Source organism: Malania oleifera, chromosome 10 (genome assembly GCF_029873635.1).
Source record: "Malania oleifera isolate guangnan ecotype guangnan chromosome 10, ASM2987363v1, whole genome shotgun sequence".
Lineage (NCBI taxonomy): Eukaryota > Viridiplantae > Streptophyta > Magnoliopsida > Santalales > Ximeniaceae > Malania > Malania oleifera.
In genome coordinates, this window is record NC_080426.1 from 18811834 (window position 1) to 18837350 (window position 25517).

At 37.5% G+C, this 25517-nt stretch overlaps 2 protein-coding genes across 2 annotated transcripts in view; one reads left to right on the top strand and one right to left on the bottom strand.

The window, feature by feature from the left end:
• The window catches only part of LOC131165591 (dihydrolipoyllysine-residue acetyltransferase component 1 of pyruvate dehydrogenase complex, mitochondrial), a 35804-nt gene extending 15252 nt beyond the window's left edge, over positions 1 to 20552 (top strand). The window contains exons 14-23 of the mRNA XM_058123522.1: positions 6698 to 6758; positions 6839 to 6883; positions 6974 to 7057; positions 17015 to 17091; positions 17164 to 17226; positions 18816 to 18886; positions 18974 to 19034; positions 19143 to 19203; positions 19287 to 19367; positions 20087 to 20552. Coding sequence (XP_057979505.1) covers positions 6698 to 6758; positions 6839 to 6883; positions 6974 to 7057; positions 17015 to 17091; positions 17164 to 17226; positions 18816 to 18886; positions 18974 to 19034; positions 19143 to 19203; positions 19287 to 19367; positions 20087 to 20145 — 663 coding nt within the window. The 3' untranslated portion in view covers positions 20146 to 20552. The remainder of the gene's footprint in view (positions 1 to 6697; positions 6759 to 6838; positions 6884 to 6973; positions 7058 to 17014; positions 17092 to 17163; positions 17227 to 18815; positions 18887 to 18973; positions 19035 to 19142; positions 19204 to 19286; positions 19368 to 20086) is intronic.
• Positions 20553 to 21857: 1305 nt separating this feature from the next.
• LOC131165592 (uncharacterized) lies at positions 21858 to 24017 on the bottom strand. The gene is made up of 4 exons (XM_058123523.1): positions 23650 to 24017; positions 23434 to 23553; positions 22983 to 23210; positions 21858 to 22699 (listed from the first exon to the last, which is right to left on the bottom strand). The coding sequence occupies exons 1-4, from the start codon at positions 23725 to 23727 to the stop codon at positions 22313 to 22315; spliced, it is 813 nt and encodes a 270-aa protein (XP_057979506.1). The 5' UTR covers positions 23728 to 24017; the 3' UTR covers positions 21858 to 22312.
• Positions 24018 to 25517: the final 1500 nt, after the last annotated feature.

The following is a 25517-nucleotide window of genomic DNA, read 5'->3' on the forward strand; positions in this document are numbered from 1 at the left end:
AATTTATTACTCAAGTTGAAAATCCCTGAAATTTGTTAGTGCTTCACCCTAGATCTACAGACTTAACTGATACAGGAGCTTGTTTACGTATCTATGATATGGAAGATGTGTAAAATGGCAAAAAGGGGCTGCCAACCCAAGAATGAAAGATAAGAATGATGCACGCTAGATATTTTGAGGCTTGCAGTACCCTTTTACCTCTTGTTAGAGCTGCAAAAGAACCAAGTCGCTTGTGAGTGGCTCAGTAGCTCAGCTCGGTATGAGCTTGTTTGGGCTTGTTTAATATATAAATGAGTCATTCCTAAAACCCAATTTTCAGACTCATTTAACAAATGAGCGGAGCTTGAACATGTATGGGCTTGGCTCATTTTGGCTCGTGAGCAGCTCAGTTAAAGGCTCAGATAGGCTCTATAATAAGCTTGGATTAGGCTTGTTCATGAACTCATTTAATATATTTAAGTTAGGCTTAAGGGTGATGGGCTTGTTTATATTAGTTTTAATTTATTTAAACAAGCAAAAAATGATCCCACTTCAAGCTGAATATATAGCTTTTGGAATACTTTATGCATGACATTGATGCGTAGAATAGATGCAGCACACTTTATTTAGCATTTTTATGAGGGCACACATGTATGTCCCTAGAAGTCGAATCTATCATTTTAGTTTCCACACGACATTTGTTTCCACAACATGAAAAGCAGATTCCAGAAAATGGAACCGACGCAGCAGGAAGCTCATAATCAATACAGCAGCATTTCTTCACAAGGCAGGCACTCGCAGCATATCATTCAAGCCCTTCCCTCTCCTTCATTAATTTGCCAAACCCATAGCCTAGAAAACCAACCATTATTTCCACTCTTTACCTTCCTCCATTCAATCAATCACTGCCGGAGGGACCAGGGACATCCCTGGGGAGCCACATTTTGACCTGGGAATCAGCAAGGGCTTGAGAAAATGCTGGAAATTGCTGATGGAGATAAATTCATGCTCCAAGGATATTGTTATGTTCTTCCTGACCGGAGAGATGAGGATTGGACCCAAATGTTGCTGAGCCATCAACCCATGATTTCTGACCCTCTCTCTCTGCTTCTATTGGTTTCCCCACCAACGAAACCAATATTCTCCATACTAAATTTATAGGCTATTCAATCCCACATCTGTTTCATCACAAAATTGAGAGCTTTCTCCTACTTATAAAATGCCACCTTGCTTTAATGAAAGGTCATGTACATGGGCAGTGGGTTTGATCTTCATCTACTCTAGTAGAAGTGGCCTGCTCTTGGAGTCCACTTTGTTCTTGATCTATGGTCATTATATTTAAGTTATTAAAGATCAAAATTTCTGTAACTGGTAAAAATGCTGAATTGAATTGGAAAAATTAAGCTTGCAGGGAGGTGAAATGAATCAAGCCCGAGCTTGCAGTTTTCTTTTTGAGCCGAGCTTGAGCTCAGATTTTTGAACTTGCTCGAATCTAAGCCCAGGCCAAACCTGAGCGTGTGAAAGCTCAGTTTGGCTTGTTTGCAGCCCAACCTCTCTTCCCACATTGGTATAAGATTTGGCTAGGCCCTTCACTGCCTCTCTATGTAGATCTTTGCTTAATGGTTAGGCTTTTCAACCTCCTTTGCTTTCAAGAATAAATAATAAAATACAATTTTTAATATTGAAATATGAAAAGAAGTTCATTAAAAAATTACAATTAATTTAAGTAATTCATTGAATGAGTTAAAATTTTGAGTTCGCTTAACTGATAATTGAAAACCAAAAATTCAAAAAAATCTATCAAACCGACTGAATTAATAAATTTTTTTTGGTTGGTTCCTTAATTCAGTTTCTTCATCCGATCCCTGTTGCAGTACCTTAATAGTGCCTTTCATGGTTAATTGTGTTGCTAATTGATCTCTTGATTAAATGGCTTTTGTTAATATCTTTTGTAGTCTATATTCCTGCAGCCTCCTCATACTTTTTGATTTTTTGTAGTACTGTTTGGACTTTCGAATAGGTTTCCTTTGTACTAACTTTACAGACCCAAACTAAAATAATTATTTTAAATGAATTACTTTGATTTACAAGATTTGAGACAGAGCAATGGATAGGGAGCCACATTCTTACAATTTCTGACACATAAGTAACAACTTCTGTTTTGTAGTGCTCCAAGAAGTTTTTTAAATTTTTTGCACCATGTCTGTCATTTAACATTGAGCAGTTCTCAAATGTTTCTATGATTAGTTCTATTGCTGCCTCCTTAGGCTTCTTTTGTTCTTTTCTCACAAACATTTCCACCATCTAGATGGGTACTCTAGCTTCCAGATTAAAAGTTAAAACTCTAGGTTTGTGGATTCTTCTCTATCAGTTGTCTGATGCCCATCATTCCTCACTTGTTGCCTTTTAGCCGCCTTAGGATTCTCCTGTCCCTGCGACTATTAACGGACACATTTTTGGTCAACTGATTTTAACTGTTCTCCTGACCTTTTTGAAACCCATGGAACTAGCAGCTGCCATAACCATAATGCTTATGGAACAGGGAAAAAGACATACGATGCTCTTAAAACTCATACAATACTCTGAAATATTGAAATTCTCTCTCCCCCTCTCTCACTCTCTTAATTATTATCTGAAGGATTTTTTAGAAGAAGAATAACCATTCTTATTGAATTTCAAGAGACACGATTGCTAGATAAATAGTAGAGGAAGCCCACCAAATTAGAAAGGCCACAAAATTAGCAAATCAAATCACCAGACCTCTAGGCTGGAAAACAGCAAACTGAAACTACTAGAATTTGAAATAGTAATTTCAAATTTTATTCAAAAAATAGAATTTCCTAATTTATTCGCTAGAAATCCGACACCCCCCCTCAAGTTGGAGCGTAGATATCTATCATGCTTAACTTGCTTACAAAGAGCTCAAAACTAGGTCTGAAAAGTCCTTCGGTGAAGATATCGGCTATTTGTCGAGTATTAGGAACAAAGGCATGCAAACAGCTCCACTATCAATCTTATCTTTTATGAAGTGTTTGTCAATCTCTACATGCTTCGTGCAATCATGTTGTACTGGATTTTGAGCAATACTTATCTCCAGTGACAATTATATCGTCTACATACACAATTAGTATCGCTATCTTCGCATCCTATGAATGTCTTATAAACATTACATGATCACCTTGCCCTTGAGTATACTGTATACCGCTGAATTTTAACAAATTGAGTGAATTTCTCAAACTAGGCTCTTGGTGACTATTTTAACCCATATAAGGACTTCTTCAGTTTACACACCTTTGTGCCAAACTTTTCGCCAAACCCTGAAGGTGCATCCATGTACACTTCTTCCTCCAGGTCTCCATTAAGAAATGCATTTTTTACGTCCAACTGTTGCAGAGGCCAGTCACGATTAGCTACAAGTGACAAAAGAACTTTTACAGAGTTTAACTTTGCAATTGGGGCGAATGTCTCCAAGTAATCAATGCCATAGGTTTGAGTGAATCCCTTGGCGACCAATCGAGCTTTATACCGTTCTAGAGAACCATTAGATTTATACTTGACTGTAAACACCCATTTGCACCCTGCAGTTGTCTTCCCTCTTGGTAGATCAACTAACGCCCATGTGCCATTTTTTCAAGAGCTTTCATCTCCTCGAAGACAGCCTCCTTCCACTCAGGAACTTTCAGAGCATCCTGCACAGTATTAGGAATCTCCATACAAGACAATTGTGAGGTAAAAGCACGAAAAATAGGTGAGAGATTTTCATATGACACATAATTGGACAATGGATGTTGGGTGCAAGACTTCACGCTCGTCCGAACAGCAATGGGAAGTTCAGAATCATTGAACTCATGATTGGAACTAGACTCGTGTTTAGAACTAGAGGACTCAGAACTCGAAGATGAAATGGACTGAACATGAGGTACGACCTCGGTGAGGACATTACCTAGAGGGTTTACGGATTTTGGACGGTGTAAAGGATTGGAAAACCCTTTCTTTCGAGTTGTCCTTTGTCGTGAGTAGACAATGTCAAATGGTACCAACGCTGTGGTGTTTTTTTCTATTTCTCCTTTGTTAGTCATTATAGGATCATGAAAATCATGATATGGCACCGTAGGAAGACCTGCCTTTTCAGTATCTAAAAAACTCAACTCACTTTCTTTTGGTATAATAAAGTTTGGGTTTTTAGGTTGAATAATCAAAGTTGGAGAAGGATCATTTTTGCGAGTCTTTAGTTTGGAAAAAATCATGAAACCCAGCTGAATCTTTGCTTTGGTTCCCCTCCCCCCCTGCCCCCGAAGATGAGGCGTAAAATAAAGATGTAATTCAAAGAATGTAACATCCATGGTAACAAACATTTTTTGGGAAATGGGGTCAAAAAATTTATACCCCTTTTGAGTGGGAGCATAACCAACAAACACACATTTTGTGGCTCAGGATTCAAGTTTTCCTCGATTATGACCATGAATATGAACGAAAGCGGTTCAACCAAATATCTTTAGTGGTAAAGAAGAAGACGACTGATTTGTTGGATAAAACTTATGAAAAACATCAAAAGGTGTTTCAAAGCTTAAAACCTTATTAGGTGTTCAATTTATGATATATTTAGCAATAAGAACGGCTTCACCCCAAAGATATTTAGGTACCTGATTGGTAAAGGGCAATGCCCAAGTTACTTCCAATAAGTGTTTGTTTTTTCTTTCAGCCAAACCATTTTGTTGCGGAGTGGTGACACAAGAGCTTTGATGAACAATTCCTTTTTCAAGAAAAATTTGGCCCAAAATGTTTTTGAAATATTCTTGACCATTATCACTCTACAATATTTGAATATTTTTTTGAAATTGTGTTTGTATCATGGTGTAAAAATTTTTGAAAGTTGTTTCCTCTTCAGATTTTTCCTTTATCAAATAAACCCAACTTAATCTCGTGTGATCATCAATAAAGATCACAAACCATTTTTTGCCATAATACGTAGATGTTCTACATGGGCCCCAGATATCACTATGAATCATAGTCACTATGAATCATAGTAAATGGTGTAGTTGGTTTGTAGGGTTGGGTAGAAAAGTATGCACGATGATGTTTAGCAAATTGACAAACTTCACATTGAAAAGAAGATGGACTTTTATTCCGAAATAAATTGGGAAACAAGTATTTTAAATATTGAAAACTAGATGGCCTAACCTATAATGCCATAACATGATATCATTATCTTTGAAAACAGAAACAGAATTTGAGAAAGTACTTTGACATTGTCTACTCAAGTTAGGTCCATCGTCAAAATAATAGAGTCCATTTTTTCCTTAGCACTGCCAATCATCCTCCCTGTGGTCAATTCCTAAAACTCACAATAAGAAGAGTAGAAATTAGCTTGACATTGATGATCAGAGGTAATTTTACCGATGGACAACAAATTGCAAGACAAATTTGGAACGTGGAGCACATCATGGAGAGTTAACAACGAAGTGAGTTCGATAGTTCCTATCCTGGCAATTACCAAGAGTGAACCATCTGCAGTTTTGACCTTTTTATAGGATAAGAACAATTTGGAGCAACCAGTCATATGATCAGTTGCGCCAGAATCAATTATCCAAGAATGAACAGAATTAGGAATAACACCTAAAAATGCAGTAGCAAGAGACTTACCCTTCTGTACCAAAGAACAAGACGGAGTTCAGGACAGTTTTGGAGATTGAAACAATTTGTACAGGTGTTCTAATTGCTCCTTGGTAAAAGAGACTGCATCCGAGTTGGTAGAAGGCTCCTGAATCTCTTCAACAGTGACTTGGTAGGCGTGACTGTCATGTTTGGATTTTGGCTTCCAATTTGCTGGTTTACCATGAAGCTTCCAACACGTCTCCTTTGTATGTCAGGGTTTTTTGCAATGCTCGCACCATGGTTTCTTACGTCCATTGAGTTTTGTAACCGTGAGATAAAGGGCTGAATTCTGGGAATAGTAATCAGCACCTACAGACTTGGGAGGAATAGTGGGATTGGGCGGAATGGTTTCGGAAGTACCGGAAGAGCCGGTTGGATTTTTTTGGGCGCCGGTCATTACCGACTTATATGACGTCATCAGAAGAAAGAACAATATAGAAAAAGAGCACAAGGCTCTGATACCATGAAGGATTCTTTAGAAGAAGAATAACCATTCTTATTGAATTTCAAGAGACACGATTACAAGATAAATAAAAGAGGAAGGCCGCCAAATTAGGAAGGCCACAAAATCAGCAAATCAAATCAGCAGACCTCTAGGCTAGAAAACAGGAAACTGAAACTACTAGAATCTAAAATAGTAATTTCGGATTTTATTCCAAAAATAGAATTTCCTAATTTATTCCCTAGAAATCCGACATTATCTAATATGTATATGTTAATAAATTATATACCCATGCTGCTAGCTAAAACTGGGCACTATCTAGATGCCTTTTCAGTCAAGTTCAGAGTATAGCATGCCCTCTTTACTCCATTATTATGTGGTGTACTTTTCAATTATATTATTTGTCTGAACTTCGTTTCTTCTTCTCTATTATTTATTTATTTATTCTTAATTTTTAGTACTCAGCAATTTGTTTTGAAGTGTTAGTTGATTTAGGAAAGCAGGTAGGAAATGATCAATTTCTATAAATACTCAAGCGAGTTTAATTTATAATCACTTTCTCCCCCTCAAGTTCTGTTTATTTGTTAAGTTCTTTTTTAAAATTCCAAACATATTTTGCAGGTGATAGCAAAAAGGTTGTTGGAATCAAAACAAAACACACCGCATTTATACTTATCCTCAGGTTTAAGAACATCAGTGGAGTTTTCTAACTTTGTTACAGCTAGTAAATCCCTTTCTAAAATGCTTGATGGTTTTTTTCAGATGTTACACTGGATGCTCTTCTTTCTTTTAGGAAGGAGCTTAAAGGTGAGGACTATGATTTATCATCCTGCATTTTGTTTTCCAGACATCTTAAGTTAGTAGTTTCATCCTTCTGCTTTTTCCTTTAATTTGCAGAGCAGCATGGTGTTAAAGTTTCGGTGAATGACATTGTCATTAAAGCCGTTGCAGTTGCACTGAGAAATGTACCTGAAGCAAATGGTATTCTTTTTAGTTTGGTGCACTTTAGTCAAGACTGTTATCAACTAATCTGACTTTGGGAAATCAATAAACACCATGAATGGCCTTCCTTAATTTTGGTGGATTTTGTTTGTGAGTCTTATCAACCAATCTGACTTTGATTAATGAATCCCCAACATGAAGTTTTAGTTAGTTTAAAGCTGTAGAAATCATGTAGGAACTCATAAGCAATGGTCAATTCATTCATGGATTATATTAGGTGGGTGGATAGATGTTTCTAACAATATGTGTCTTAGGATCAGATACTCTAGTGTTACTTTTCACCTAGAGTTCCTGGAATCTGAGCCATTTAACTGTTTTTCATCTGTTCTAGTGTTGCCATTTCTACTTGTGTGTCCCTACTATTAATTAAGGGAAGAGGAGGCAACTGTTATCCGGCTTTATCAAGCTGATTGTATTCTATTCTATCTTTTCACTTTTAGTTTGAAGACTTCTTGTTCTCTTTGTTGTATGTTATTCTCTTTGATGTTCTAATAAAGGCTTCTTTTTTTCTATGTAAAAAGGGAAGAGGAGATAGTTCTCAATCTACATTTTTCCTCGTTATTCTTAAAACATGCTCAACCTTATGAGTTATCATTTAACTACAACACTTGCAAGCAATGAGTACTAAGTAGTATAGCAAAAATAATTTCAATTTTAATGTCTAAAACATCTCCATAACTCCCTATTATCTTCTTAATTCGTCATTCTCTCCGTAGCTTCGATTCTTTCCTTAAAAACTGTTGTGCACCGTGGAGCATACGTGACACATGTAGAGTGTGGTTGCAGTTAGTTTGTAAGAAAGAGAGTGTGGGAGAAGAGTTTTTCAATTCCATCTAGAAAAATTCTTGAGGATTTTGATCCAGCGAGTCTCAACACATGGGTGAATGTTCAATGAAACCCATGGAATAAGGTGAACACTGAGGTGTTTCCCTTGAGCTGTGCCTCAAGATTAGAATCAAGACTGTTAAATAACTAAATATCAAAAACCTTCAGCATTTGGGATTTGAAGTTATGTTTCATTATGTGAAGGTATAATTTAGGATAATTGGATGTAATTATGTAATTTTCAGCATTTGGGATTTGAAGTTATGTTTCATTTATTAGGGATTTGCTATTATTTCCCAATCATGTTTCCTTAGTATTAGGAGAAAGCCTAAATAAAAGCTTGATGTGTTAACCATGAGAGGAGATTGGAATGCTGAGCATTCAGCTCTGGTTGGGTTTTATCTTCATTTTTATTCTCTCTTTTAATTTCCTATATTTTTATCTTAATTTCCTGCATCTGTCTCATAATTTTCTCTTATGGGTCAAGTTGGTGCACACGTATGCATATCAAGCCCGCTCATGAGGAGTCCCCCAGTGCTAACAAGTGGTATAAGAGCCAATTGTTCAAGTTAGTCCTGAGTGTTGATGCATGTGATCATACAGATGTAGACCCCATGGAACAAGAACACTATCAATGCTGATCCCACAGATGAACAGAGTCTCTTGGTACTTTCATGGCTTTCCCATGGTTGAGTAATGGCTCTTGGTTTGTGCGACATTGAGTGATCAAAAATAGCTTTTGTTTGAAGAGAAATGGACGGGAAGATTGTTGAGAATTCCATTTGTGAGTTTGTCTTACTTTTGGAGAACTAAGTGGAGAATGAGTGGCTTATATATATGGTTGGGCCCAAGACCTAATGACTTAAGCTTTGAGGTCAAGTTGGTAGTCACGCATATATATCAAGCACTTGTGAGGACTCCTTTGGTGCTAACAAGTGGTATCAAAGCCTCATATTGATCCCATGACGACTTCATCACAGTCACTATTACCCTACCAGCCACTGTACCTTCCAGCATCCCAGCTTTGCAGCCATCATTCTTCTATGCCATCAATGCATATCTTCTCAAACAATCACTGACCCAACACCAGCAACATGAAACCTTTTTAGTTCATCATCATAAACCAATACCTCTTTCAAAACCTTAGTTGACCCCCAAGCTTCATCATTAACACATCCAAAATCTGATTCCCTATATTCGAACAACTATGCTGAAACACTAATTACCAAACAATCAATCACTGACAAAAGAAGCTGAGAAACAGTTTCGAAAAAAAGATTTGTCGCTGTTGGCTACTGCTAGAACTGAGCAGAGGTAGCAGAGAGCCAGGGGGGAAAAACTGCTGCTGCTGCGTCACTACTACCATACCATATTTGTCCTGCATTGAGAATCCAACCAGCAAATCTTCCTTGTTGAATCCTGAACTGTCCATTGAAATCTCTTTTCCAATTAATCACGGCCCATGACTAGAGCACCAGATCTTCCAAGCTTCCCCAGCAATACTCTCTGCACTGCAAGCTGCTTGCTGTGCATCTCCACCATCATGAATTTGTGGCTATGCTATCTTTCATCTTTGATTAGAACTTCCCAAATCCCTAACCCATGTAAGGCCCTATCCTCTTCTTTTCTCTTCTTTTAATCAAATTCCCTTCATATGAAGAACAATAAAGTCCAACTCATAACCGCGTAAGCCCATCCAGCCTTTACTATAACACAATCAACCTATATCAAACCCAAACCCAATGTGTTGACTAGCCCAACTCAGGTTGCACCAGTAGACACAACTGTACTGCCATTTGATCCAGTTCATTTTCCTGGGAGGTGGGGGGGGGGGGGGATCCAATAATAGATTGACAAATCAGAAGAGAAAAAACCATGGTGATCAAGGATGAATTCAAGTCTGTTCAAGGACATGTGTATTTTATACGAATGTTGGGTGAGTTCTAAGATAGTGGAGGATTTTTTGGCAGACTTTTGCTGGATTTGGCAGGAAAAAGGAAAGGGCAGCGGAAATGTGTGTGTGTGTGTGGGTGTTTTTTTTTTTTTTTTGCAGTTTTTTGGGGGTTGTGGATGGAGCATAATGTGCGCATTTTTCTAGGGAAGAAGCCGGTTCAGTTGCTGGTTTGGGAAAAGATACATTGTTTGGCTTCTCTTTGATGTGTGGGAGAAGAGAATTTTAAGGGGGTGAGCTTTTCTGATATTCAGCGTGATTGGCATTATATGTTGGAGTGTTTGTTCGTGATGGTTTTTTTCTGTTTTATTCTTTAGTCTGTAGGTTGTTCCTTTGTGTTTTTTATCTGGATTTTTCCAGACTTTGTTAAGGAGATGTCTTATTCTCCTAACTGTATATTATTATTCTATTAATGAATTCTTCTTTTATTATAAAAAAAAAGGTGTCTAAATTGAAGGTCTGGAGAAAGACCAATGACCTTTTAGAATGGACTAATCTGGAATAACAATATTGCATCAAAGAAATTGGTGAGGCTAATAGTAAACTAACAAAGTACTAGCTCGTTTAGATATGTGGATAAAAGTGATCATAGTTACGATGGCTACAGACATACTAGTTGACCCAATATTGTTAAAGCTCAGGATGTGATTGGCCAAAAAGATTTAATTATCAAAGGGGAGAGCTATGTTGTGAAGCTTAGTGAGTCTATGTCAAAACTGGAGCTGCAATAAGTTGTTTTAGAAATAGGATCTGAGGGCATAAGGGATGTTCCAGTATAAGCCCAAAGAATCCATGGAGGAATTTGAGGAGGTAGAAATAGCTGAGACTAAGCCATTCATGGAAGTTAAGTCCATTAAGTTTGGGGATCACGACATAAGAGTGACGAGGTATGTGGTTTTATCATTTCCATTATTTTGTCTTTAATTAGTTTGTCCACTTGCATTCATACTTGTTGCTGCTGAAATTTGCTGGACTAATAAGCAACCTCAATTACCTAAAAAGAGTGAATAGAAATCTTGGAGGACCCAAGGTGTATTGCGGGGGATCTCTCTGAAGCTTAAGTGAGGGATGGAAGGAATAAGTGAAAACGGGCAAAAAGCCAACAACATAGAAAGTATATTGTATTTTTTATTTTATTTATTTATGGTAAAGAGAAATTTTATTAAAAAGAGGCATCAAGGTGATGCAACCCAAGTACAAAGGAAAACAACAAGAGAGAAACATCCCTTACTGAAAGGTGTCAAGAAAATCAAGGATTACAAAGGGGTCCCTTCCAACCAGCCCATATGCCAACTAGAGATCATAGCCATCCATTGGTCTATGACGGACTGAATAGGATAAGTAGTTCCTTTGAAGGCTCTTCTGTTCCTTTCTCTCCAGCCACCCAAAAGATAGCAAGGGGAATGAGGGAGAGAGATCTTCCTCCCCCGTTATTTGATCTGATCCCTTTCCAAGCCCACAGCTCATCTTCCAAGTAGTTGCAGTGACCCACATCTAATTTATAATGGAGATGGCTAAGTGTATCCTCTCTTACCTTCCCTCAGAATCCCTTTTATAGGTGATGAACCTCCCTAGCATTCAATTCTAGGGGCCTTTAATTCTTTGGGAATTACATGTCCTTACAGGGTTGTGTCCTTTTATTTCCCTCCTTTAGTTTGGAGTTGCCCTTTTTAATTGTCCTCTTTAATGAGATTTTAGGTCACACCCTTTAATGCCAAGGTGTCTCTTGTTCTTTTGTGAGAAGGGCCATGCGGCACTAGTTGTAACACACAAGCTTAATTAGTTTGCAAAAAGTAAATTGCAAACTCACTTGAACATGTTCACAATCATCAAATATAAATTACGTCGAAGAAATAAGCAAGCATGGAAGTGAACACGAGATTCAAGCGGTAAATAGTAAAGTAAAGCAATTCATGTATTACACCCTCGTAGGCAACATGTGTTTAGTCAGGGAGGCAAGTAGGCTAAACACGATTACAATAGCTAATGAGTTTAGAAGATTGATTCACACTTAACCTCCCCTAAAGAGTTTGCTATGCTAATCTCACTTTGGCACAAGGAATCATCAATATGACCAAGGATCATACACTTACCTTTTCACTAAGGCATTACTCCACCCAAAGAGTAAAACTTTTGTTAGAATTTACATGATGATTACCCACCCAATGTGCACAAGACAAACGATCACAAGCAAGCATAATACCCTAAACAAGCTTGGCTTGTGACATTCTCTCCCATTTATGCTTTCGATGTCCTCATAAACTTTAATGGTAAGTGCTCTTTACTATGTCCACAAATGATTGCTTGTATTTTGTTGATATCTAGGCCCTTCCATTTGACTAAGAATTTGTGCCATTGTCGCCTTGATGATGTGAACTCTGTCTCCAACAATATGTTCAATTTATCATCTTTCGGGTTGTGAGATTTTCAGTGATTGAAGTGTCAGCGGTGAATGGCTTGAGGTAGCTGATGTGAAACATAGGGTGTACCTTAATCCTAGCCAAAGTATTAGCTTTGTAAAAGGCCTTCTCAACATTGGCCAAGATGGGGACTAGACCTGCATATTTGCGAAGTATTTTCGTATCTTATCCTTGTATTGACTTATCTATTATGGATGGAGCTTAACAAGCACCAAGTCACCCACGTTGAAGTGTAATGATCTTCTCCCTTGATATGCCCACTTCTTCGTCCAGTTGGAAATTTCTTCTAGATAGGCGCGGGCAATATTTGCAATTTCTCTATTCTTTAGTGAAGATGTATGCTCTTAGACTTGGCTCATCCACTTTGTGAGATGACATCAACATAAGCTCAAAAGGGCTCGTGTTGGCTGTTGAGCTCTTTTGTGCATTTAAACAAAACTAAGCCATGCTGAGTAGATGCACCCAATTCTTCCAAGTATTCTTGTGGAGTGCTAAATCTTCTCATTAGGCCTTCAGTATGATAGCTGGAAGAGATGCCAAGTGACTACGAGTTTCCTATGAATAACTTGTCTCGATCACTAAAAATGTCTTGGGAACACCTCAATACTTCACAATATGCTTGAAATGTTGTCGTGTCTCCTTTGTCGAACAATACTCTAGTGCTAGTATGAAAGTATAGTATTTCAAAAGCCTATCAATAACCACAAGTATAAACCTTATGACCTCAACTGTATTGTTGTGGTGACTTTAATTATTGTCAAGTGTGTTATCAATTGTAGGCCACGAAGAAGAAATCAAACCTTGTGAGAAATTTTTGCTAATGAGCCTGCTATGCAAAGAATGGTTATCAGTCTTCATCACAAACTTCGAACCAAGGATTTAATGTTGCCACACTTGAAGGCAATGAATCACCGAATAACATTTCCTTTTCTTGAATTGTGTACTTTGCCTCAACTTCACTAAGCTTATGACTCTTGTGCATAATAGGATGCTTATCCTTTAAGAAAACTTCACCAAGGGCATAGTTTGATGATGCTTTAAAATGCTTCATGATGTCTAGAAGAGCAAGCATAGATCCCTCATCATGACTTCCTTCAAGTTGCCAAAGGCTTCCCTATAGTCCTGCATCCTGTTCCACCCATAACCCTTCTTCAGCAATTTAGTGAACAAAGAAGTCTTCCTAAAGTATCACTCAATGAACTTATGGTAGTAGTTGGCAAGTCCAAAGGAATGCAACTCCTTGACTATTCTTGGGGTTTGAGTAGCTCTCGCATCCTTCATATCCATTTACATACGAGCTTGTTCTCCTTCAACTTAGCTTTTAATGTTTTATACATTTGAACTATAGACAATGATATCTTCAAGGTATACCTTGGCAAACTTGTGGAGTAGTCATGAAACACCTACAACAACGACAACAACAAGGCTTAACTCCCACTCAATGCCCAAACCATCTAAGCAGCCCCTCCCTACTCTTATATTCTATTGGTGCTATCCTTAACTTGTTGTGAATATGTTTGTCCGTAATTAATCCTTTAACATTATATGACTCATCCACTTAACATTCGTATTTTGAAAACTTTTTCATTTTGGAAATGTTGTTTCTTAGTTGCCTATCATTCTAATCATCAAAATCAGTTGGTGCATTAGTCAACCCAAAGGGCATCATTAAGAATTTATAAGCCTTGCACCGTATCATGCAAATAGTCTTCGACTCATCACTTTTGCTATCCTTATTTGATAGTAGCTGTAAATCAAGTTTGGTAAAATGATTGGCATGACTTAACTAATTAAACAAATGAGCAATCAATGGAATGGGATGCTTGTTGCATACAATTGCTTTGTTGAGCGTGTGGTATTCCACACATATCTGCATGCTCTTATCATGTTTCTTCCGAAGCAACACTAGTGTTCACTACTTTGAAAGGTTATGTGCAACCAGATTCCAATAAATGATCAAGTTGCTTATGTAATGCTGCTAACTCTTGAGGCGCATATGACCCTTTGGCAGGGCATTATCCGTGGAAACAATTCAATCTCATGCCCCACAGCTTGTTTCGAAGGCAGGTTGTGCTGTAACTTTTCTGACATATCCTTCAACACATCTTGAATGGTAGTAGAAACCAGTTTTTGTCTGACATTTTCGTTCACTACCAATGAGGCAAGCTATGTTTTCACCACTTCTCAATCCAGTTGACGACAAAGACTTCTCATGTATCCATTCTTCACCATAGCTTGCACCATGCAAGGGTGGTAGCCCATTAGGTAAAAGGAACCAACAAACAGCATTAGGACTGCCCTAGACACATAAGAATTCCATTCCAAGTCTCACTTGGAAATCATCAATTGGAACATGAATGGACTTCGCATGTCCCATCCATTGACCTTCACAATCACTTGGCAACGCCTGGTGTAGGTTGGGTTGTAGAGTAACCACTTTTGTCATGAGCCCTAAGTCCTTATTTAGCTTCAATTTGAGTCTTTGTGCTTCACCTTGAGAGATAAAATTTTTTGTAGCGCCGATATCCACAATCATTAAACTTTTAGCTTGAGCAACCGTGGGTTCTTTCGTTCTTTCTTTGATCCCTTTGGAGCGAAAGCTAGCAAGGCAGTGGGTGTGAGGGCAATCAACAACTCTATAAGGACCACAGCAAAAGAAGCATGCTGTCTTAATTCTTACCCTTATAAATGGATGTGTTGAAGGGTTGAGATGGGGCTGCTTCTTTTGAAGTTGATGCTTTGAGCTCTATCTTCAAGTCCACCTAAGCATCAATTATACACCTTTCGTTCTGAATCTTATCGTGCTTGGTACGTCATCACAACTTGACATCCCCACTCAAGTACATTGTAGCCTAGATACTTTCATCTCCTTCGACTTGGCCCTAACCACACAAAAGTGTTGTTCCATGTCAAATAAATTCTTCAACTCCTTAGCATCATAGGCATCACATATGCTTTTGTTTCCAGCACCCTTGCTCTCCTATATCTTACCCTTGTAGAATTGGATTCTTGAAAGCACAAACCATTAGCCTCATCTGGGCATTACACTCACATATGTGGTATTTTAGCAATTCCACTGTACCATGGATCTTCTAACAATTAATCAATAAAATCTTCTTGTTGTTTTTGGGATCCTCTTAATACATTGATGCATTTTGTAACTTGATCACCTTTATGCTCAAATGGTTAACGCGCATCGATTCATTCTGTGTTTGTGTGCGACATGGTTTTCCCATTAATGCTTCACACAATCCGAAGACAACTGAATTATAAAACAATTAACCAAGGCTCTAATACCAGTTGTCACAAGCCTAACACTTTGCTCAGTGTGAATGACAGTGCAGCACTAGTTGCAGCGTACAAGTTTAACTAGTTTGTCAAAAGTAAATTGCAAACTCACCAAAAACGAATAGAAATTACATGGAAGCAATAAGCAAGCATGAAAGTAAACATGAGAGTTGAGTAATAAACTATAAAGCAACACAATTCATCCATTTAACCTGCATAGGCAATGTGTTTTTAGCAAGGGAAGCAAGTATGCTAAACACGTTGAATTTAGTGTGGGAAGCAAGCAGGTGAATATGTTTACAATAGCTAGTGAGTTTTACAAGATACCCTCACCCTAAATGCTAATCTCACTCTAGCACTAATAAACATCAATGTGACTGAGGAGTCATATTCCCCTTTTCATTAAGGCATTACTCTACCCAAGAACCTACATTAGTATTTGCATGATGGTTATCATCCAAATACTAAGACAATCACTCACCTGCAAGCATAATGACCTAAACAAGCTTTGCTCGTGATAACAGTGAATGCTATTTGTGTCATCCATTTGCAATATTATTCCACTTGGAGGAACTAAGATAGAAAGGCAGGTCCGGACTGAGTGAAAGCTGAATGATTACGAACAATTGTCCCCTTAATGTGGTAAAATCATGCTGTAGCTTGAGTAAACAGACACTAAGTTACCTTTTGAATTTATTTTTTTTACAAAATTCTGAATATTTTTTTATAATTCCCAAAATCAAAAGTGTCAATAAATTGTGTAAAGAAAGGCAGAAACTTTTTTATCAATTTTTTTCTAAAATAGTATCTTTCTACATTTTTGTTTTGCAAGTTTCAGTTGTAAATATGTTAGGTAATACCATGTGTAGCTAATGTTTGTTCTTATGTTCATGTGCTAATTTAATGATTGTTCAAAAAAAAAATGTAATGATTTTTTACACCTATTAAAATGGTTAGGATATTGATGATAATTGTTTCACTCCTATGGTATTTATTTATTTGTACCTTCAGTATTATTACAGTTACCACATATCCGTTAGCTTCGTTGGTATTTGCTGACTTTTCTGGGTAATTGAAACAATATTATAATTTGTCATGCATTTTTTTTTTACCTCACATCTGTGTGCATGTTGCTTTAAAGGAGACTATATTTGCTAAATTTTGCATGCAATGGAATTTTTCTCTGGTCTTTGTTTGTCTTTTTGCCTTTCGTATTATATTCTGTTGAATTGATGGTACTGAGGTGAATAGAAATTATGCTTTCTTCGCACTGTACCATGCACTGTTCATCAGGATTTTGTTTCCTTATTAATGTTGGCTGCTTTCTGTTGAATGTGTGCACATGATACTGCTTGTACTTTGCACTAAGAATTGTTGCATTTTGTCTTACTCCATACCTGTGATTTCTGCCTTCTATGTAAGTTCGCATGTTGAAATTTTGATATATTGCAGCTTACTGGAATGACGAGAAGGGAGAAGTCATTTTTTGTGATTCTGTTGACATATCTGTTGCTGTTGCTACTGAGAAGGTATTTTGCCTATAAACTTGTGTCACAAGGTCCTGGGCAGCCCTTACCATATTATATTTATCTGAGTTGCAGGGCTTGATGACTCCGATAGTTAGAAACGCAGATCAGAAGACTATATCATCGATATCCTCAGAGGTATAGTTAGCTTTTAGTTTTGATGGCTTTGTTCTGATTCCCCCATTTATGCACCCACCATAGATTTTTAAATTGTGCTTCTTTGTGTTTGCTCCTCTTTTTGTGATGAAAGATGAAATTAACCAAAGAGAGAAAAAAGGTAAAGAAGGATGATGAGGCATTCTTCGAAAAAACAGAACAAAAATTAAAAAACTGGCAAAACTAACTAATCAGCTTTCCCATGTTGCTGAATGTCAAAGAAATTTCTTCAAAAACTCTGGAGCACCAAAGGCCTATTCCAAATGAAATGCATAGGATGTTTAGTGTGTTTTGACAATGTATAAAGCATCACTATCTCAAAAAAATCTTCTGCTTGTAATCTGTCCAAAGCCACTGACATGAACAAACAACTACAAAGCCTACTAAAACCCACTGCTAACCAAGAATGGCCAAAAGATTATTTGGGTCTTCCATAGTAGGGATTTTCTTTTTGGGGGAGGGGGAACTAAGAAAGCAGAAAACATGTGCATCTGGAGACAAAACTGTACTTGGTTATCACAGACTCACACCTGCAATGAATTGTAGGTGTTAACTCTAGTAAGGACCGCAGTCCAAGCAACTTATACTGCAGAAGGGGCTTTACCTGTTTACAATTCCAAATGCGCTCATCCAAAGGTAAATGTTAGGATCCTGAACAAGAGAAAAGAAATGAGTAGACTCTGGAAATATCTGAAGGCCAAAGCCTTCTCCTCAAAACCAATAAAAAAAAATGACAAGAATCTAGAGCACTAAATTATGAGACTAGTCCCATTATTTTCTTGCACTAAGATTCCTAAAATCATGAAAATTCCAGGAAATATGAGGACCGTAAAATGCATAAGGTCAGGAGTTCGAGTCAGAATTGCTCGTGGGAGTGCTACCTGACCTAAGCCCTCTAGCTTCAGTTGAGCTGTGTTGACTGGCCAGGTATCCTGGCAGAGTAGCTGCAGCTCAAAATTGGACATTCTACAGCAGGTGGAAGCACATATGGTCACGCCTGGGGAGTGCTATGCTGGTCACCCTGTCACCTTCTTTCACCGAGCCAGAAAAAAATCCAGTGAAAGCAAGAACCATTAAGGGGAAGAACAGGGGATACACACATGGTACAAATTTTTGTCGACTACAGTGAGGAGCACTGACATCAATCTTAGCATCCAACCATTATGTTATAGGCCATACTTCTAATCAGGCTCTATGTTACATTTGTTCCTTTTGAAGTTTCTAAAATGTGGTGTAGACTAAGAAAACATGAATCTAGAATCTTGCTAGATAATAGCTGTAAACTTAGTTCATGTTCAAATGGCATCGACAGTTCATCTTTATGCACACATGCATGTGCATACACTGATTACTGGCTTCTGTTGCCAACAGTTTGCTCTTTTTTTTCTGCATTGAATTATGTAAAAATTGTTTCTGAATTTGGAATTATGCATTGAGCACCTATCCTTCATCTGCATTTTTTAGTTTAGTTCATTCATCAAATTTTAAGTCAGTATAGACTTTTGGAAGTCCATTCGAGTCCTCAACTTCATTTTCTCTATTTAATACTTATTGATAACTTTCAACTTCAGGTTAAGGAACTAGCTGAAAAGGCACGAGCCGGAAAGCTGACACCTAATGAATTTCAGGGAGGAACTTTCAGGTGATAATGTGTATTAATAATCCAAATTTGGTGTTCATGCATTCTTTCACTAGCAGCCATATATCTTTCTTTTCAATATTTTTGCAGCATTTCAAACCTAGGAATGTTTCCAGTGGACCATTTTCGTGCAATAATAAACCCCCCACAGGTACTCTCCTTATGGTTCCTAGGAACAAAATTAGGATCACTTGAGTTATTGTTGATGTTGATATGCTCTTTCTATCTTTTGTATAATACATGTGTATATTTATTTCAGGCTTGTATTCTAGCTGTCGGTAGGGGCAACAGAATTGTTGAACCAGTTGTTGGAAGCGATGGTAAGATATTTCTGGTTTGCTTTATCCTCAAATACATGATATTTTGAAATGAGTCATATGATTAAGATTTGCTTTCTACCCAGGAATTGAGAAACCTGCAGTAGTTACAAAAATGAACTTAACATTGTCTGCTGATCATCGTGTTTTTGATGGCAAAGTTGGAGGTATGTAAGCTGCCTAACTTATACAATGTTCAAATGGAAATATATGACAAGAAGGTAAATATGGATCCTTTATCTTTCCCATGTCAATCAAATCAATCTCCATCTCATTACTTTTCGAGGATAAGAGTGATGTGGCTTGTAGTTTGAAGTAGACAATGCTAGGAGTATTGTCTCTTCTTGGGTTCAAAACCTTGTTTGTTATATCTGAATTTACAATTTGTTAAATTATGATGTGGAAAATAAAATCAATAATGCAAAACAGTTGGTTGCCTAAGTGCACTATATAAGTGCACTATATTTTGGTTGAAAATATGGAATTTTACACTGTACGAGATGTTATGCTGTCAAAATGGTGATGTCTCTATCAAAAAGTAACCAAATCACAACCAGCAAACCACATTATATTTGAATGTTCATGATTTCCTTTGTTTTTTGGGTGAGCATTTTCTGGTCATCCAAGAGGTGGCTTGCCACATAAGCAGCTTAGAGTGCTGCCTAGGATGGTCATAGTAGTAATGTTCAGACCCATTAGTGATTTTAACCAGAGAATCACAGTATTTGAATATTCAGGATTTCCTTTGGTTTTGGGTGAGGATTTGTTGGCCAGCAAAAAGGTGATTGTTTTATAAGCTGCCTTGAGTACTGCCTAGGATGGAAGTTCAACCCTGCCTATACTTTTAGCTTACTTTGTTCTTAAGGGGGATGCATTTTATTTGCAGGTTCACTCCTCTCGGCTTTACGTCTGAACTTCAGTGATATTCGAAGACTTCTCTTGTAACAACTTGAATAATCCCTCAATATTAGAGATGGGGCTTCCTAGCAATCAACTGCAGTGTGTGGATGTCTGATTTTCATTCCCAGTTGGAAATTTTCGGAGCATTGAGCAATCTTCCTCGTGGGGTACCATGGCCATAACTCCATGCAGTTGCTGTGCCATCTTCTGTTACATTATTTTGGTTGATTCATGGGTTCAAGAAATAATACAGCAGTAAGATTTTGACGGTCTTCTTGGAAGCTTATGCTGTGGATTTTGATTTTCCTTCTATAAAAATAATGTATGAGTAAAGGCAGGGAATATGCCAACAATTTTTATTAATCAAATTGCTTCTCTTTGAAGAACTGCATTTGTTGTGTTTTTGCTTAATGAGATCACGTCGTGTAATTGATAAGTGTTTTGCGTTGCCAGTACTATTTGTTTCATAATATTTCTTGCATGGGGTCCAGATTACCCACTTGATATATGATTTTCCATTTTAAATGCATTTGCTCCTTCATTCGCAGCTGACTAGCATAAAAATTGTATCAAGAGCACTTGTCCTCTTATATGGAATTTTTGTGGGCTAGAAACTTTCAAGGATGGAAAGGGGAGTTTGTCATGTTAGGTTTTGCAGGCGCATGATGCATATCTCTATTATGAAGTTGCATGCAGCTTCAGTTTCAGTTTCATTTTCCAAGGGGCTATCCCTTCAGGGCATTTGATGGAGGGACTTTTGTTGATCTGAATGAGCTTTCAATAGGATCGTTTAAGTTATTCAGTTAGAGTTCTGTGAACTCACTTTTTGAAGCCTATTTAAAGAGTCAAGTGTTTCTCGCCCCATGCCTCTTCCTTTTTTCCTGCACCTCTGCCACAAATAATCTCTTCTCTGCAAACCTTGCTCATTTAGGATCTCCTTTGATCGCCTATACCATCTGCAGCTTCGGGATTTCATCTGACCACCTATGCCCTCTCTAGATTCTCAAACCTTTTAACAAGTGATCCCCAGTAAAACAGTAACAGGTCCTCCCATCCCTCTGTCATGTTCAACCCTGATGGCCACAGCAATCTTCATAGTAGGATTTCTCTTCCTTGGATCTGCCAATTGATCTGAAGAAGGCACGTATTTGATCTATAACTAGTAAATCTGCCCCCCAAGCTTTCAAACAATTTCCTAGTCCAAGCAGGTAACACAACACACCAATTTTGTTGTTTATTTTTTTTTTATTTTCTGTGTGCAAGACCTGTATTCTTTTTTTTTTTTTTCATTTGTATATGTATATTTGCTGCACATCTATCTCATTTCTTTGAATTTTCTGTTGGTTTTGCTAATGAGAAGAAGATTTAGGACTAAATTTTGGGAATAAAGAGTAAATTTTTTTAGAAGAGTTGGTGTTTTTTTTTTTAAAGAATTTAGGGTTCATTTTTAAGAGTTTGAATTGATTTTCATGTCGGGTTCTTTGAGTTTTTGGGGCTTGATATATATTTTGTACACAATTATTTTCCTATTTTTTTCCACTCCGTTATTCTCATGATTTGAATACACAAGAAATTTTAGGAGGAAGGATCATATAGCCTGACACAATCTTTGTGTGATCAATTATTATTATTATTATTTGTGCCTGTAAGATGTTTATTTCCGTGTTTTGATTTTTTTTTCCCCAATTTTTTAAAATTATTTTTTAATCTTTGCTGTACTATGTAATTAAAACACACCAATTACCAAAAACTCAAAATTTTCAGAATTTAGATGGTTCAATGTGGATCTAAACCCAATTCCCTAATTGAGATCCCAAGTCAATATTTGGATCTTCATAATAACTTAAATCAAAACACGCCCGATTTCTAGAGACTTGAATCATATAGGTGGCAATGTAACCTTCCCACTATGAAGCTATCGCATGCTGAAGGCTGGTTTGAACTTCATCAGAATATATTGAAAATGTTCAATTTCTGCACATGGTGTTTTGAAAACCACTCGCATTTTGGACAATGCGGTAAAACTTCAGGGCTGTTTGCATTTAGGGCTCCCAAGTTCCATACCAAGCACCCTCTGTAATCAAGCAAAACAATTCAAGAATTTCACCCCCTAGCCATGGCCTAACGCAGAATTAGCATCTATTATCAAAAAACTTCGCTGTCTTGTGAGTCTTCAACACAAATGAACACATTTGCTGCAGCAGACAATGAATCAGGCTTCTCTGTGCGACCCTGGGATGGCTTCCTTGACAGCCAGGGGTTCATACCATTGAGGATCAAAACCAGCTGCCTTCCTCGCGACCTCGTTGAAAGGGGGCTTCAGTGGCCCCCTGAAATGTGTTCTCACTACAGCATTAAACTTCCGAATTACCTCTTCGAGCTCCTCAGCTGCCAACGTAGCATCTCTAGTCGCCCATTTGATCCCGTACAATTCTGGATTTCTAGACCTCAAGCATAGATGATGGAACCATTTTACTCCAGCAGCACAATGAGTAATCTCTTCCGGATAAACCACCTTCTCCAGTAAATCTGCTGTCTCATTATCACCTCCATTGCGAAATCGAGATATTGTTGTGGGCAGCACATCCAGTCCTATAGCCTGAATTTATACCCAATTAGCTCATCAAATTGACATCCAAAACACACGCACACTAGAAGAAACATTCAAGCACCTCGAATCATGGTATTTGAAATGAGTAAACTTTAAAAATGTCACCATTTTGACAAACTTCTTTGTCATATGTTCATCATGGCACTATTTTCCTAGAATAATAACCCAGACATGTGTTCAAGGAAAGTGCAATGAATTTCATTGCACAATAAAACTAAGAGGAAAAACCAGTCAAGAACGGACTTTGAGACGATCAAGCGCACACACATACCTCGTGGACACAATGCTCAATTGCCAACCGCGCCAAGAGGTCCTTGGAAGTGGCAGTGGCGGAGTCCCAAAGACCGTCGTGGGCTGGCAATGCTCCATAGAAAGAATCCAGTTCCTCGAGCCATGCGAGGAGGGTGAAATGCCGACCTTCGTCCTGAGCCACCTTCACAAAATCTGTAATGAACTCTCTTGGCATTGCCTCTTGCTTCCCAAAGGACGCAATTATATCCTGCAAAACAAGAAAGTTCACAATCAATCAGTGTAGTATGGTATAGGAAAACTTAATGGCACTATCAGAAAGTAGTTACTGTTCGAGCATTTGTTAGAATTGAGTGGCAATTAAGACGATCAAGAGTATATCAGAAAGCATTGTGTTTATAATTCTCCAAGAAAATGTTAATAGAAAGACCGCATTATACGCAAATGTATGAACGGAATGGAGGAGAGACTACCCAAGACAAGTCAATGGCCCAGCTTTCGGTGTTGACAAGATTATGCACAATGGCCTGTCTGCTCTGCAAGCTTCCGGCTTTGCCGAGCTTCGGCATGAGACTGGGGCAAACAAGCTTCACCTGCAAACACAATATTGCGTGGGTTAGGATCCTTAATGAAACGCACTCCATTGAGGCAATTCATCCAGCAATTGGGTGCAAATGTAGTATACATACGTTGGTAAGCCTGGCAGGGCGATCAGGAACGATGAGGTCCGCGGGGGGGTTGTAGGGTCGAGCGATGAGGGCCTGCATCCATCTCGTGGCCACTTCGTCGCCGAGACGAGCCTTCTGTAATGGGTCGGCGGTGTTCAGCACTCGGAGCGCCGCCTCCACCAACGTCTCCTAATGTTCGTCGGATCCATCTCCGGTGGAAGGGCTCATCTCTCTCCAGTTTTTTCCCATTTTGTTATTATTTTAAAATAATATATTAAATAATACCCTTATCAAGTTGTTCGCAAGGGCCAACTTGATCCTCTTCCTAGGGATCCCAGATGAGGGAACCCTAGGAGAGCCGCCGACTCCAACAACCGTCCATGTACGAATCATACTAGATTTGACCAATTGTCCGTCCTACCTCCTCTACCTTCTTGATAACCCATCTTTGTCTTAGTAGAGTTTTTAGTGACATGTTTCGGTCTTCTTTTCCATTACTTAGAAAAAGTGAGTCATCGGTTCAGGTACAAAATAAAAATTATTCCCAAAATGATGCTTTTATAATTTTACTGGACCAAGCAGCGAGATCTGTCACGTGTCAAAAATAGCTTTTTTCCTACACAAATCTCGCCCAACCAATTAGCGAGATTTGCTTGTCACGTGTTAATACTCGATTGGACTACCATTTAAATCTCGCTCCTCTCGTTGGATCAAGCAACGAGATTTACTGTGCATTCAAATTTTTTTTTTATTAATAGTCTTAAGTATTCCATTTTCAAAAATATTTTTAACTGCAATTTGTAACATGGATTGTTTTAATTTTTTGTATTCTCGTTTTTTATGTATTTATAATAATAATAATAATAATAATAAAATTAAATTTTTGGAGCAAAGAATCATTTATTAATTTAAGTTTTCACATAGAATAAATTAAAATTTTTAATTTAATTAAAAATATTATTTTTATCATAAATTAATATAACAGTCATACAAATATAAACTAATAATAAGATTATTTTTTAATTAAAAAGGGAAATCTTATATTATTTTATTTAGTAGAAAATGTTTAAATATTAATTAAAAATAATTATTATTGAAATTGTTAACTAAAAATTTTAATAATTCTAATTTAAATTATATTTAAAACTAATAATAACATTTATTTAAATACAATCAAATGCCACTTATAATTTTCAGGACTTCTCCAATCCAATGGGCGTTTATCAGCACTTATTAAATTCAACACTTCTACATAAGGAATTTCAAGTCACTTATTTATTTTTCTTGATTGTAGTAGATCATACAATTTGTGTATGCAGAATTCATGGTACTTACTTGGCGTCACCACTATGAATTTCATACAAGTATTATTTATTTGTCAAATAATGTCTTAATGAAATTTCTAAAATGTGAGCCTGTAACAATAGGAGGTAACGGATGGATGGATTCTTTTGCTTTAATATATTTTGCTTTGGTTGATCCTTATTCAAGTACAATGACCAACCTTCAATAGGAATGAGCCACATAGCAGTTATTATGTAGAAACCCGAACCCGAAAAATAAGGAAAATAAATAAGAAAAGAAGTAAGGAAATTTTTTTAAGGGCAAACAGCATGATTTGTCGATGAGCTCCCTATTTTCGTCGACGAAGTCCCTTTTGCAATTTGTTGACGAAGTTCAAGCGTCGTCGATGAGGAAATGCCAAGAGAAATTTCAGGCTTAGGGTTCGTTGATGAACCCCTCCTTTCGTCGACGAACATCCTTCTGCAGTTCGTCGACGAAGGCACCATTTTGTCGACGAATGCAACTGGGTCAACGGTTAATAAATAGGATTTTTCATTTCTTCTTCATTAAGAAATCATATTTCTCTCTTTCTCTCTCTCTCTCTC

What these genes read in the sequence shown, in the direction of transcription:
- LOC131165592 (XM_058123523.1), bottom strand. Translation starts at nt 23,727, where the DNA reads ATGCAGGCCCTCATCGCTCGACCCTACAACCCCCCCGCGGACCTCATC. An exon ending in GGGCCATTGACTTGTCTTGG is followed by an intron (nt 23,211 to 23,433) that starts GTAGTCTCTCCT and finishes CTTGTTTTGCAG; the next exon opens with GATATAATTGCGTCCTTTGG. An exon ending in TTGAGCATTGTGTCCACGAG is followed by an intron (nt 22,700 to 22,982) that starts GTATGTGTGTGC and finishes GTATAAATTCAG; the next exon opens with GCTATAGGACTGGATGTGCT.